This window comes from Grammomys surdaster, unplaced genomic scaffold (genome assembly GCF_004785775.1).
Source record: "Grammomys surdaster isolate TR1022 unplaced genomic scaffold, NIH_TR_1.0 193, whole genome shotgun sequence".
NCBI lineage: Eukaryota > Metazoa > Chordata > Mammalia > Rodentia > Muridae > Grammomys > Grammomys surdaster.
Window position 1 is genome coordinate 9,656,996 of NW_021604638.1, and position 15,185 is coordinate 9,672,180.

Here is a 15,185-nt window from a genome sequence, read left to right on the forward strand (position 1 = left end):
CATTCAGATACTGAGTAGTTACTACGGGCCTGAGCATGCACCAAGCGCTCCGGAGACAGCAGCAGGTTATCCAAGACTGCCCTTCCAGAGGTTCTATTGGAGAAAGAAAACAAGCACATGCTGATTTGGGCTGCGGTGGGTTCTAGCAAGGAGTATGAAGGATTATATGGAGAATCGGAAACGGAAACAGGCTTTTCTGGGACCTTGGAACACGGATGCAGTTGGGGGTTTCTAGGGATACACAGTGCGGTCCTGAGGTCAAGGGATGTGTGATATGCTCAGCACAGCCCTTGCTACAGGGATCCTTACGAGTCTGAAGCCAGCCTGAGCTCCACAGTCACAGGTCAGAGTAAGATTATGGATTTTGGGGGTGAGGGGGTGGGTAGGAGGGCCAAGATTGTATCTTGAGAGGTGAGAAGGACAGGCAGCTGAAAGGTTAGACTCCATGAGATTGTGGAGGCTTCTGCTTTCTGAGGGGCACTGCCCACTGCTCAAAAGGGTCAGAGGGCATGACAGGTGAGCCATCCACAGGCCCAGGGAAGCAGAAACATGTTGTTTCTTGGGAACCAGAAAAGGGAGTCCTTTCAAACTGGCAGAGGAGTCCCAGTGGGGTCCTTGTTGGATTCTCCACTGTGATCTGAAAGAGTCTACTCTGTCATTTCCCAGGATGCTTTGGATCTTCCCTATGTAACCCAGCTACCCCAGTCCCCACTACCACAAGCCACCCTGGCACCACTGCCAGCCCCAGCTCCATTCCCTAGCCAGGAATATTCCACCGATGCAGGGCTATATTTAGCTGCCACTGCGAGGTACAGTCTGTTCTCGCTGCGCAGCTAGCAGGGAGCAGAGCCGCAGCGAGGCCTGAGAGGAAGGTGTGAGGAAGGGAGGAGGAGGGGCTGCGCCACAGGGCCGAGTGCCAGAGGAGGAATTAACTTGTGTGTTTTAAAGGCCAGGCCTGCCATCCAGCCCCCCACAGGGGCGACAGGGATGGCATTTTCGGGCTAATGAGGCATCATGCAGGCTCCAGGGCCCCTTCTGCAGCATCTGGAGGAGACGGAAGGGTTGGCAAAGACAACTGGATCTGGGGACTCTGGGTGAGAACGAGGCAATGGTACCTCGGCCAGGTTATAAATGCCAACCCTGCCTAGCGCCACCTCAGCGTGAACTGAGAGACTCCCTCTGAGATTGCATGTTCTTGACTAAAAAGTCACACCTGTGCCAGGGACGGCCATTGGTCCCTGAGGGGATACATCTCAGACTTGCTAAGCAGCTACTGTGTGCTGGGTCCTGGGGTCGGCGTGGTGATCTCAGCTCCACTTGTGTGTCCCCTTGTAGATTTTTCTTCTGACAGAGAAGCTAGGAAGAGCCATGCGGGTGAGGAGGGCGGGATGGAAGCAGAAGAGGCCACTTGAGAAGTCTGAGTGCTAACTGAACACTTCACCCCAAGCCCTGGAGATATCTTTAGGCTGACAAAAGACCAGCCTGCATCTCCACCCCCTGGGGCTTGTCCATAGGAGTACCCAACCCTGGATAAAATAAAACAAAATAAAATAAATCTGCAAGGAGTCTCTGAAATGTGGGAGCTGAGGCTGGCAAGATGGCTCTGTGAGTGAGGTGCATGCTCCAGGCCCTGAGTTCAGATCCCTAGAACCACAGAAGGCTAAATGGAGTAGGCAGTAGCAGTAGTATGTGTGTCTGGGTGTGTGTGGGTATGCACATGTGCGTGTATGAGCATGTGCATTTGCAGATGTGTGTGTGTTTGTGTGTGTGTGTGTGTATGTGTGTACACAGGTGCATTCACCAGTGTATGTGTCTATATGTGTGTTTGTCTGTATTGTGTTTGTATGTGTGTGTTGCGTACATGAGTTCATGGGTACATGTGTGTGCACATGTGTGTATGTGTGTGTAAATGTGTGTATGTGTGTGTAAATGTGTGTATGCGTGTGCACATGTGTGTATGTGTGTGTAAATGTGTGTAAGTGTATGTATGTGTGTGTACATGCATGTGTATGTGTGTGTAAATGTGTGTGTGCACATGGATGTGTATGTGTGTGTAAATGTGTGTGTGTGCACACGCATGTGTGTAAGCTCAGGATCCTAAGGTGAGATGAGAAGCAGAGACAGGAGAACTCCCAGAAGCTTGCAGGCCGAAGCTCAGGGTATGAAGCGGTGAGTAAGGGACCCTGTCTTGAACAAGATGGAAGGTGAGAAACAAACATCTTCTGCCCTCAACAGTGCGCTGTGGCATGTGCGTGCCCACACCCACAAGCAGGCTATCTTAGCCACTTCTCTGTTGTTGTGATAAAGCACTGTGATGGGGAAACTTATTGTAGCAACAGTTTATTTGGGCCAATGGTCCCAGAGGGTGGGAGTCCCCAGTGGGCAAATCCAAAGTAAAGAGAACACATTCATAAACTGAGAATCTTGAACCTCAAAGCCCACCCTGTGTGACATACGTCCTCTGCAAGGCCACATCCCCTGATTCTTCCCTAAACAGCCACCAACTTGGGACTAAGTATTCAAATGCCTGAGACTTGTGAGGAACATCTCATTCAAAGTAACAAACACACACACACACACACACACACACACTTTTTAAAAAGTGAGTTATGCTTCTAGAAGCCTGTCTCATCTTTGCCTCTGTGCACCTCCCCCAACCCAGGGCAGTGTCTTCATCTCTTTTTCTCTTGCTATGATAAAATGCCCTAGGGGAAAAAAGACTTAAGCCAGAAAAGGTTTAATTTTGATTGGCAGTTCCTCGCAGCAGGAAGTCGAGGCAGCGGGTGCTGGAAGTAGCCAGTCACATCCATCCCCAATCTGCAGCTCCTCTCCCTCTCCCGTTCTGTTCAGAACAGGAATGGTCCCACCCATAATTAAGATGGGTTTTCCCAGTTAAATTAACATAATCGAGATAATCCTCCTGCCTCCAGGGTAATTCTACATCCCAGGAAGAACCCATGAAAACCCATCACATGTTATGGAACAGGGAACAGACTCAGATAAACCCCAAGAACTTGTCCAAAGTCAGGGTGGATGTGTAGCCATGCCTGTGACCGTCTGGCCCAAGTTGGTACTATTAAAAAAGAAAAAAAATTATTTGTTTTATGTAATTAAGAGGCCATCAGATCCCATTACAGATGGTTGTGAGCCACCATGTGGTTGCTGAGAATTGAACTCAGGACCTCTGGAAGAGCAGTCAGGGCTCTTAACCACTGAGCCATCTCTCTCCAGCCCCTTAATCAGTCCTTTTTACGCTCCTCATATCCGATGGGTGCGCTCCCAGCACATCACAGGCCCTCAGAATGTGTCAGGTGAATGGACAAGATCATGGGATTTGATCAGGATTTGGGAATTTTGTTCCCCCCACACCTCCTGCCTGTGCCCTAGCACTCAGGGCATTCAGCTCTCGGTATCCGATGGGGACTGGATCCCAGGCTCCAAGGCCGTTGGAGTGTAAGGTGGCATGGTACCAGCTTGTCACCTCACGCCATCCTTTCATGTACTCTAAATCATCCCCAGAGGACTGAGGACACTGTACATGGAGTGAATGTAGGAAATCAGCGTCTCACAGTCTTGCTGGGGGAGGAGGAATAGCACTGAAGGGAAAGCCCTGGGCACACAGCGCAGGCGCAGTTATTTTCCTCATATTTTCCTTATGTACTTGGCTGTATCCAAAGAGGATGAACCTGCACGTTTGAAGGCAGATAAGGCAGATACAGAAGGCTCACCACAGTGTGGCTTGTCACCCTCAACCCTCTCCCCGCTAATGATTGAGGTGTGGAATCCACTCCCCCACCCCTGACTCTGGTGATGTGCTTTGGCCCGATAGAAAGTTACAGGACCATCTACACACAGATTCATGAAGATCACATGATTAGTTCTTAAGAGGCCTTTCATTATCTTGTGCTCCTGTGTAGGCATACATGTACAGGTCAGAGTGTGGGCGTGTGAGACTGAGTTCTCTCTTTCTACCGTGTGAGATCAGAACTCAGGCCATGAGGCTCAGAGCCAGGCTCCTACACCTGCTGAGCCAGCCCGCCAGCCCTCGGTCTTGCACAACACGGTCCTGAGACCTCACAGAAAGGTGGCAGCAGACTGGAGGGAGAGGGAGCCCAGGTGTCCCAGCAGACAGAGGGACTATGAGGTCATCAGGACCTCTCAGCCAAGTGACCCTCCATTAGTCCCAGTTGTGTGAATTAGCCCAAACCCAGGCAGCCCAGGAACAGCTAAGCCAACCAGACTTCCCCATTAGTTACATATGGCTAAGTAAGTACCAAACTAACCCAACCCTCATGGAGCAGTGGTTTATTTTTTGTCACAGCTGTGACTAGCTGGGTGGTTCTTTGGGGGAGAGGATTTGTGGGACAGCCCTTGGCTGTCAGGCAGCTGAAGGCTGACTCAGCTGGCAGGCCTAGGCCTCTCCCCCAGGTCCCTCTCCATCCTGCTTCAATATGCAGAGACCTCTGGATTCCCAGAGAAAAGACCCCAGCACTCACGATATAACAGGCCTCCGACTTGTCTCCTAAGCCAGAGCACATCGCATGCCCAAGGCCAGCATCAGTGGGTAGGGATGGTCCCTACTGGGTTGTGGATACTGGGCAATGTGTTTCATCAAAAACTATCATCATAGCAACTTCACATAGTGTATGACTCGGGACAGGACCCAGAGTCCCTGTTGCCCACGCCTGGGTGCCCAGCGGCTCCTGAACTGAGGTATGAGGTATCATATCCACAGTCCCTCTGGAGCTGGAAGTGTCGGGGACAACAGGGAAGCAGGCCACATGCCCTCTCCCCCCTCCCCCCCACTGAGGTAGAGGCAGACTCCTGCTCTAGTGTCCTCTCGAGCTGGGTGCTGACCTCTGAGAGACGAGCATTCAGCGTGGCCCTAGATGTAACATAGCCTGCGAGCATCCGGCTCGTCAGCTCCCCGCTGGACACGGTGCACATCTCTGTACTCCAGCACTGGGGAGGTAGAGGCAGGAGGATCAGGAGTTCAAGGTCAGCCTGACATACATGAGACCCTCTCTCAGATCAACAACAAAGTCAGCTCTCTTCCTGCCTCGGACCTCGCCTGGTGGCCTGGGGACCACCATACTTGTCTACCATTTGTCCTTATTCCTTGGCTGCCAGCATCAGCTACTTCCTCTGGCTCTGACAGCATTACCCTTTTCTTCTCTTCCCTCTCTCTGCCTCCCTCTCTCTTCTCCCTGGTTCTGTCTCCCCTCCCCACTTCCCTTCTCTTTGTCTCTCTCCCCTAGTATCTCCTGCTGTCTTTTCCCAGGTCTCGGTCTCTTTCCCCAGGGTCCTTGGCTTCTCTCCTTCCCTTCTCCATTCCTCTCATCTCTCTTCCCCATTTGTTCTTTCCTTCCTCCTTGGATCACAAAAGCAGATCACCCTGAGCACCGAGAACCCCGGTGCCTACCCACAATTCACACCACACACACAATTCATACCACACACACAATTCACACCACACACATATCACACACCCCACATGTACAACACAATATATACTGCATATGAATCACACATGCCATACATATAACACAATACACACCACACACACATCACACATACCACACACACATACAACACAATACACACCACACACACATCACACATACCGCACATACAACACAATAATACATACTGCATATGAATCACACATGCCACACATACAACACAATACACACCACACACACATCACACATACCACACACACATCACACATACCACACACACATCACACATACCACACGTACAACACAATACACACCACACATGTATCATACATACCATACATACAACACAGTATACATCATATACACATCACACATGCCACACAAACAATACACACCACATATATACTTTACACACATATACACCACACACACACCATACACACTACGCATATATACATACTATGCACATATACATACTACACACACACACTATACACATATGCATACTACACACACACACCATACACACATACCATACACATACATACTGCATACACACATACCACAGATCACACACACACACCACACTCATACACACACACACACACCAGCCTCTCCTTCTGTCCCATCACCTTTACTGGAATCCAGGGACTTGAGGACATCAGGAGTCACAGCACAGGTTTTATGGGGCGCATCCTGGGGCTGCTGGTGCGTGACTTCACCTGGTGCTCAGGCCCAGGCGCCACCTGTCACCACCTGTGCGTGGCAGGTTGGAAGAGGCATCAGGAGAGGCTCTGAGTGCTTCATCAACCCCCAACTCTGGGGCCCTTACACTGAGGACACAAGGCCTGGCCGTCTTCTCCTCAGTGTTACGCTTCAGCATTTGAATTTCTGCTTCTACGCTATGGGCAGCTTGGAAGATGTCTGCTTAGCTCTTCTCGTGGCCTGGACAGAGAATCCAGGCTTAGGACATGGAGGAGGGCTAGGGATGAGGGGGACACACATGAATAGGCTTGTGAGACTGCTGTCCATGTGTATGAGGCACACTCTGTGCACGGGGGAATGTGATCCTCAGTGACTGTTGCCTAAATTTTAAACATTCCAAGCAGCTGCTGCTACCAAATTCTGAAGGTCACTAACAAGTCAGTCAGACACCCTGCTCATGCCAGATCCTGGGGGAAACTGAGACCCACTGTGGGACTGGCTACCCAGGGAGGATATCCAGGGTAAATTCTGGTTCACGAGCTTCCTCTCAGCAAAGCAAGTGATCTTTTGTTTGAAGCACAAGTCTCAATGTGGAAGTGTGTGCACATGTGTGGCAGGGTGTTAGTCTGTTAGTGTGTAGAGGCATGTCTGTGTGTGGGAAAAGGTGCAGAGAATTCACCTGTTTGGGATTGTCCAGAGTGGGAATATGGGTGTGAGAGAGGTGTGAAGTGTCTCTATTCAAGTGTGCACTGGCTGATGAACTCTGGGGGCCCAATGGCCACACACCTTAGTTACCAAGGCAATCTATACAAGAGAAACAATTAGCCAGGCATGGTGGTGCACACCATCAATCCCAGCACTCAGGAGGTAGAGGCAGGTAGTTTTCTGTGAGTTTGAGGCCAGCCTCGTCTACATAGTGAGTTCCAGGACAGCCAGGGCTATCTAGAGAGACACTGTCAAACAAGTATTTAATTGGGACTCAGAGCTCCAGACAGTTAGAATCTGTGCCCATCATGGCGAGGACCATAGCAGCAGGCAGGCAGACATGGCACTGGAGCAGTAGCTGAGAGCTCATCTGGCTCATAAACGGAAGCAGAAAACTAACTGGGAATGACGTGCATTTCTGAAACCTCAAAGCCCACCCCAATGTCACTCCTCCTCCAACAAGGCCACACCTCCCCCAACAAAGCCACACCTCCCCCAACAAAGCCACCCCTCCTCCAATGAGGCCACACCTCCTCCAATGAGGCCACACCTCCCCCAACAAAGCCACACCTCCTCTAACGAGGCCACACCTCCCCCAATGAGGCCGCACCTCCCCCAACGAGGCCACACCTCCCCCAACAAAGCCACACCTCCTCTAACAAGGCCACACCTCCTAAGTCTTCCCAAACAGTTCCACCAACAGAAGACCACCCATGAAAATAGATAGCCTTCAGGAGCTCTTCTCAAACCACCACCCCACATGTGACTTGTGCACACATGTCTCTCTCTTGACCTTCAACACACTGCCAAGCATGGCTGAGGCGTGCTTCAGCCTCGCCAGAGTCTGCCACCATGCTCCCACTCTCCCTCGCCCACAGGTGTGATTCGGACAGCCGTGCCTGACCTGGACCGTGAGAGCCAGGAACGCTACGAGGTGGTTATCCAAGCCACGGACATGGCAGGCCAGCTGGGTGGCCTCTCAGGCTCCACTACAGTCACCATCGTGGTTACTGACGTCAACGACAACCCACCCCGCTTCCCACAAAGTAAGGAGGGTCACCAGAGTGTACCTGTCTATCAGTCTGCATGAGCGTCTACTGGCCCAGCTTCCCTGAAGCTTCCTGCCTGAGGGGAGGCTGCCATATGGGTGTTCCTATGTCTGCACTCACCCTGTTGTCCCCCAAGCCTGCCTCCCACCGAGGGAAACCCCTGCCAGTCTGGTTTTGCAGACAGATGAATTGCTGTGGCGTCCCCATCTGAGAAGCTCCTGTTCACCGTCTGTCCACCTATTTTCCCTCTTGCTGGCCTTTCAGGGCCACATAGCTACTGCGGGATCCACGACCCAAGCTTGTAAAGACATGTTGAAGGCTCACAGGGACTCAGAGGGAGCAGGCAGCTGCTGCACCCAGGCAGAGGGACACCCATAGTTAAGCCCAGGGAAGTCGAGTCTAAGGACAAGGTCTCCCTTCTCCTGGAGGCCACTGGTCAGTGCTGATGATTTGTGAGGCTTGCCTCTTCTGGCACAAGTTGGGCTAGGAGGCCTCTCTGGATCAGGTCTTGCCTGGATGGCCGGGCTGGCCCAGCCTCAGGCCCAGCCACCGCTGCGAAGCTGCAGCTGCAGCTGGCAGAGACGAAATGCCGCGGAGTGTCGGCTGATTCCTATCAGGCGAGTCATTACCCGAGGTCTGCTGCTCTCATATTAGGCCCTGCCACAGGGGACTGACCCCCACAAGATAAGCGAATGCAATCCCTCAGTGAGCTCGCAGCTGCCTACCACCTTAGCCATTCAGCACTGGCGTGTCCCAGCAAAGGATAAGAATGCGGGGCCCAGAGGCAGGCAGGCAGGCAGGCCCCAGCACTCTGGCTCCCGGAGGGAAAGCTCCCTGCCAGCCATCAGTAACAGGCTCTGGGCAGCAGGCTGTACATGAGGAGCAGAGCAGAGACAAGCCCAGCCAGAAAAGCTGCTACTTGCCTTTCTGCTTTCCTCTTCTTCTTCCTTCTATCTCTCTCCCTCCTTTCTTCCCTCCCTTCTTTCTTTCCTCCCCTCCGGCCCTTGTTTCTTTATTGTGACTATAAAGGAAAGAAGGACAGAAAATAGAGAGGCCAGGAGCCAACACTGAGCCGCACCACCAGGTCCCAGAATCCCCCGTGTGCCTTCCCCAGCATCTTCCCTCTCCAACAGTGCCAACCAACACTCATTTCTATGCAGTTCAGGGAGTCTGATCTCATCTCTACGTATCTATAGTCTGACTTGGGCCTTTTGTGAGCCTTGAGTATGTGATACCATATGGCATACAGTGCTGTGTGTGCCTTTGACTGTCAAAACTGGGCTCCCAATCTCATGCTGTTTCTTCCTGGTGTGGTCCTTTTCCTTGCTGTATAGTATTCCCATGTATCTATCCTGCTGGGCACCCGGCAGCTTTGAACTTGTGCACTTTGAACCTAGATGCCTGTGTCTCCAGGTGCCCATCCACAAGCACTTCTGTAATGTTCCTGGGAAGTGTTTCCTCACGAAGTGAGGTGCGAGCCCCTTGTACCACATCCTCACCAGCACTGGATGTTGTCACACTCTTTACAAGAACCTAGAGACTGCCTGTGTGTAACTGCAGCTGGCTTTTACTTCCTCGTTCACTGCCAATGCTCTGCAGGCTGTGGAGCAGGCTGAGTCGCTCACCAACACAGCCCACCCAGGAGACAACTCGCTGTGCCTGGTGACTGGCAGCCATAACCCTTGTCTCCCACAGCACGCACTCAGACAGATGGGAGAGAGTTTGAGAGAAAGACGGTAGCACCTAGGAGAATGTTCTTGGGCCCCTGGGAAAGAAAGGAGCAGCTGAAGATGCAGGGGGGGTCCCCAAAAGGGAAAGGCGGGAAGGAAAGGAGGGCGGGCACCTGCGGGTGAGCCCTGAGTTGTCCTGATGGTCGCTGGACCATCCGGCAGAGTGGAGCCAGAACAGACTATGTGATGGACTGGCAGCACACTTGTCATGAGGTGGACTGAGGGACTCGCCATGGCTACCCCAAGGACAGTGGGGAGCTATGGAGAGATCAGAGCAAGGATCCTTTCCAGGTTGCTATGTGAACATGAGAAAGAGGTAGTCACTCCACACAAAGACCCCAAACGTCACCTGAGCTGACCATCATTCAGCTGGGAGCCTTCACCTTCACGTAGGCTCTGGTCAGAGGGCAGGATGCTGCTGGCATGTCATCTGTCTCCCCTTCGCTCATGGGGCCCTCCCTCCCTGCCAGATAATGTTTGCCTCAGAGTGTTTGCACCTGCAAGCCTCCTCTGTCTGGAACGTGCTTTCCCAGATATCTGCGGCTTCTGGCTCATCCCCTCCCCCCTTTATCAGTGATGCTCTGCCCTCTTATGCTGTACACTGACTGGGACATCAGCGGTTCTCAAGGGTGACACAGAAGCCATCGGTGTGAGATGGCACAGGCCGGTCACTCCATGCCGTCCAGTGCACAGTACTCTATACCTCACAGACAGCAGCATCGATGTTGTCATAGCAACACAGCTGTTAGGAAGGTGTTCCTCCCATTTCACAGATGAGGGAATTGAACCCTCAGGTACCCCTGAGGGTATAGGCTCCAGACCCTGAACCTTCATAGTAAACCTCCTTCTTCCCCCTTGCTGGGCTGGTGGAGAAATGGACCTCAAAGATGGCAGGGTTGGTTCCATACCATCAACCAGGAAGTCTGGGGTGGAACGTCTGATCACATGACCCTGCTCTTCTTCAGCGGACAGGGCCATTGCAGTCTGCAATTCCCACCTGGCCAGAGAGCGATCCCCTACCCCACCCCACCCCACTCCCTGCAGATCCAACCCCACTCCGGCACACACAGGCCCCTCCTCCTCTCCCCAGCTCTGGCAGAGGCCTGGGTCAACCTCCCTGGCATGTCCCCCACAGAGATGTACCAGTTCAGCATTCAGGAGTCAGCGCCTATCGGCACGGCCGTGGGCCGAGTGAAGGCCGAGGACTCCGATGTGGGTGAGAACACGGACATGACTTATCACCTGAGAGAGGAGAGTGGCAGTGGAGGAGACGCGTTCAAGGTCACCACGGACAGCGACACTCAGGAAGCCATCATAGTGGTGCAGAAGGTACCATTGCCACGGGCAGGGTGGGAAGGCAGGTGCCAGGGCCAGCGGTGGCAGGGAGGGGACCCCACCTTCCTCCTCCAGGTCTAGGACTTGGCCGAGAGGAGGTAAGTGACCTACCCAAGGTTTGTGCAGGACTCCTCTTCCGGGACTTGGCCACAGCTGTAACCACTCAGGGTGCCTAGCATTGAGGGCTATGGCCTCAAACATGCTCCCCAGTGGAAGGCGTGACTCCCCTGTCCTGGCCCATACATTGTTGTAGGCCTCTGTGTGCCCCCAAGAGGTAGTGCCCTACCAAGGTCACTCAACTGGGACAGCCCGATAGGCGCACAAGCTCAGGGCTCTGGCTGAAGAATCCGATTAGTTTTCAGTTTTTTTGATCCTCATGTGCCCCAACTGTAAGATGGGCCCGTGTCACAAATGGGAGGTAGGGGACCCAGAGAGCCCAGAGCACTCCACAGTTTTCTAGAGCCCACATCCCCCTCCCTCTGCAGTCTGGTGGCTTCTGTGAGCACCTGAGGTCTCTGTGGAGCAGGCAATGGCTCCAGAGCCTGGCAAGCCCCACCTGATGTGCGGTCCGTCTGGCTTTAGAAGGCATCACTTATTCCTAGGCTAGGGCCCGACTCCTTGCATCAGGCAACAAGACAGAGAAAGAGGGGACTCAATGCTGTTGGGGAAGGAGCCCCCAGACCCCCATATGACAGTCATGAGCACACCACCACGTAACCATAGTAACTAAAGCTCTACCATTGAATTTATCTTTGCAGCCAAGCTCAGCCAAGGTGCTCTCTTCCCTTGGGGAGCCTCATTCCTTCTCCCAACGCTGATAAGGCCTGTCTGATTGTCCATAGTCACCTCACAACAGGCTGCAGATAGCCACAGCCAGAACCCAGGGCTGTGTACTTCACATCTGGGTCTCCACTTTGGGATCCACGTTGGCTTAACTTTGAGGGGCTACCTGCTCAGGGTGTTCCTGCCTCTTTCTGGCCCCGATTTCCTCATGGGTAAAAGAAAATCGTTCCTAAGATGGCTATTAAATGGAGTGACAGATGAAAACGGACTGAATGGAAGGAACCTGGGGACTCGCACCTTTTAAAGTGATGCCTGTGTGTCTCCAGGCAAAAGCAGTTCCCTAGGAGCCCCCATTACCCTGGAATGGGTTGATCTGAGCCTCTAACAGCTAGCACTACAGTGGACTGAGCCAACCTTGGCTGCCGGCTTGATGTGTCCCCTCTTCCTGACAATGCCATCACCCACCAGGCCCGTCACTGACCCCGCCCCTCTCTGCCTCCCCCCAGCACCTGGACTTCGAGTCGCAGCAGGTCCACACAGTGGTACTGGAAGCCCTCAACAAGTTTGTGGACCCCCGCTTCGCCGACCTGGGCACATTCCGAGACCAGGCAATCGTGCGCGTGGCCGTGACCGATGTGGATGAGCCCCCCGAGTTCCGGCCACCCTCCGGCCTACTGGAGGTGCAGGAGGACGCGCAGGTGGGCTCCCTGGTCGGCGTGGTGACGGCGCGGGACCCCGACGCCGCCAACCGGCCCGTCCGGTGAGACCCCCGCCCGGGGCCACGCCTGCTGCCTGTTGTCCCGCCATGCACCACCCCAACAGACTGAGGGCAGAGGGGGGAGGGAGATACTGGGAGCCAGAGAGCCCAGGAAGCAGAGAGGGAGCAGTTCCAAGCAAGACAGGGACCAAAATGGAGAGCCAGTGCCCAGACTGCGGGAGGAACTCTCTGACTGCCAGCTGGAGAAGTCCTACTTCCTCCTTTCTCCAGCCCCCCTCAGGCCTCACTGGACACCCCAACCCCCATGTTCAGAAGGAACAAAACCAAGCAAAACTGGCCCCTGCTTTCTTGAGTCAGCCTTTCCATCGGGCTCATCTGTCATTCGTTAGGTCATGTGCCCCCCCAAACCCACCTACCAGTCTTTACCTTAAAATGTAACCAGACTTCCCCCCTATACTCCCTAGCTGTGGTCACAGCCCCACCCAAGCCAGCATGTGCCCAGGTTAGCCCTCTCTGCCTCCGCCTTCACAGGAGACAGCCAGGGCTTGCTACAGTGTGGAGCTAAGGCTGGCCTCCTCTGCCCTCGTCCTCCCCTTAGATTCAGGATGAACATCAAACTTCCGGGAGACGCCCAGGCCTGTTGCTGCCCCCGGGCACAGGTCCCCAAATTTCTGTCCTCTCCTTCTTTTTGCACAGCAGTACCCCTCTCTAAAAGGCCTTCCTTGACCCCTCTCCCCAAATGCCCACCCCATCCGGCCCCTGCACCTCTCCCTTTCCTCTCCCCTCCCCCACACTGCTCACATCCCAGCCTGCTCTGATTTCCTAGTGTCTGAGATTGCCCTACTGAGCCATGTTTGCTCCCCGCCTCCCCCCAACCAGTACCCAGAGGGTGGGGAACTCCACCAGCTCACTCACTACTACATCCTGGGGGGGTCGGGGGGGTCGGGTTCTGAGGCTCATAGGCCCAGTGACCTGGCCACAATCCCTGAACAGCTAGAGAATGACGGAGAACTGGGACAAGACTGAGAAAGGAGACAGAGGGACCAGCAGTGAAAGAGAGGGACCAGGTGAGGAGCCTAGGAAGGGAGAAGGCTGGAGGGGCCTGTCAGGCAGCTCAGGCAAGAGGAATCCTAGACAGAGGCCGGAAGGCCAACACAGAGGCAGATCTGGATAAGGCAGAGGCAGGGCTGAGATGCTGGGGGCGGGAGGTGGGGACTGTCCCTGGAGGGACTTGTGAACTGCAGGCTTTTAGAGAGGCCTTGGTTCAAATCTCAGATAGAAGGAGAGGTAAGACCAGTTGTGGCAGAAACAAATGAAATCAGAAAGGGTCAGGTGGCTTCTGGCTTCTTCCCCAACCTCCCTGCCACAGTTAACGGGCGGGGCTGAGCTGCTGAGCTCTCCCCAGGAGTGGGGGGGAGTAGGCAGGACTGCATTGTGCAGTTCTGAGGGATAACAGGCCTCTTAGAACCATGCCAGCCCTAGCCTATGACATGCAAAGATCCCATCTCACTTAGCTACCTTAATCTGTTTGACTGAGAAGGGACCTCAGGGATCTGGGCAGAATTCTTGGAACTGGCCAGGAATAGACCTGAGCTGGGCTTCTGGGTCTGGTCAGGTGTCAGGCACTCTAGTAGAGGAATGTCTGTGCAGATGTCAGGAGCCTGTGACTGTAGCTTACAGAAAGAAGTAAGGCACCAAGGCTTCACAGAGAGGGTAGGCACTCACCCTCCAAGCAGAAGCCCCTTGCTTCTTGGGCATCAGGCACAGCCTTCAAATGCTGCTTGGCCTCTGGCTGGCCCGGCCTTCTTCAGAAAGGGCAATGTCACCCCTATTTGTAAGAAAACTGGAAACCAGAGCAGGCCGGCTTCTGTAAGCATCACAGGGGGGCAGGACGAGGGGGGCGGTCAGTCAGGTCAGTGCTCCTGTCTGCGGCTCCCTCCTCTCTGCTTTGCTCTCCGCCCTCCTCCTCCATTCCCTCTCTCCTCTTTCATCCCTGCTGAAGGGACAGACTTTGAAACCAGCGTCTCACCCTCCTTCATCTCCCTGTGCTAGGCCCCTTCTTTGGTGCTCCTCAGATGTGGAAGAGCCCGCAGGGAGCTTGAGACAGGTCCAATTTAGCACCGCAAACATTGCTCGCCTGCCCGGCTTCCTCTGCACAGCTCAGAGCCAGGCCTGGGGACTCAGCCAAGGGCGGTTCCAGGGCGGAGTTCCCTGACTGTAGGGCTCAGACCTGAGAAGCAAGGCCAGGACTGGACTGTGTGTGGCAGAGAAGGGTCTTCAGGCCAACTAAGAGTCACTGTTGCATGTGCTAGGACAGGATCCTGCCCACATCAAGTCATTAAGTACTAATGGAGGCTATGAAGAAGCTGAAGGGAGAGGATCTGGAGGTTTTAGAGTCACAGGGGGTCGCAGTGGGTAGGCTCCTGGGGTGTGAGATGAGATGTGGGGATGGCATTCCAGGGAGGAAGAACAGTAAGTGCAAGTATCCTGAGGCCAGCAGACAGAATGGAGGAATGAACAGCACCCGGTACAGAATGCTGACTGTGCCTCAAAGGGAAGGACCTGTCTGGGGGTGGAGGGCCTGCTCACAGAGCCAGAGCAGAGCCAAGGATGCTCAAGCCTTTGTAGTCCCAGCTTCAGCACACTGTCACACACACACACACACACACACACACACACACACACACACACACACACA

The 15,185-nt window shown here is 53.9% G+C and overlaps 1 protein-coding gene across 1 annotated transcript in view; it reads left to right on the forward strand.

Annotated features, from left to right (window-relative positions):
- Positions 1–15,185, forward strand: part of Cdh22 (cadherin 22) — a 122,181-nt gene that overhangs the window by 80,360 nt on the left and 26,636 nt on the right. The window contains exons 5-7 of the mRNA XM_028769733.1: positions 7,751–7,918; positions 10,787–10,980; positions 12,276–12,529. Coding sequence (XP_028625566.1) covers positions 7,751–7,918; positions 10,787–10,980; positions 12,276–12,529 — 616 coding nt within the window. The remainder of the gene's footprint in view (positions 1–7,750; positions 7,919–10,786; positions 10,981–12,275; positions 12,530–15,185) is intronic.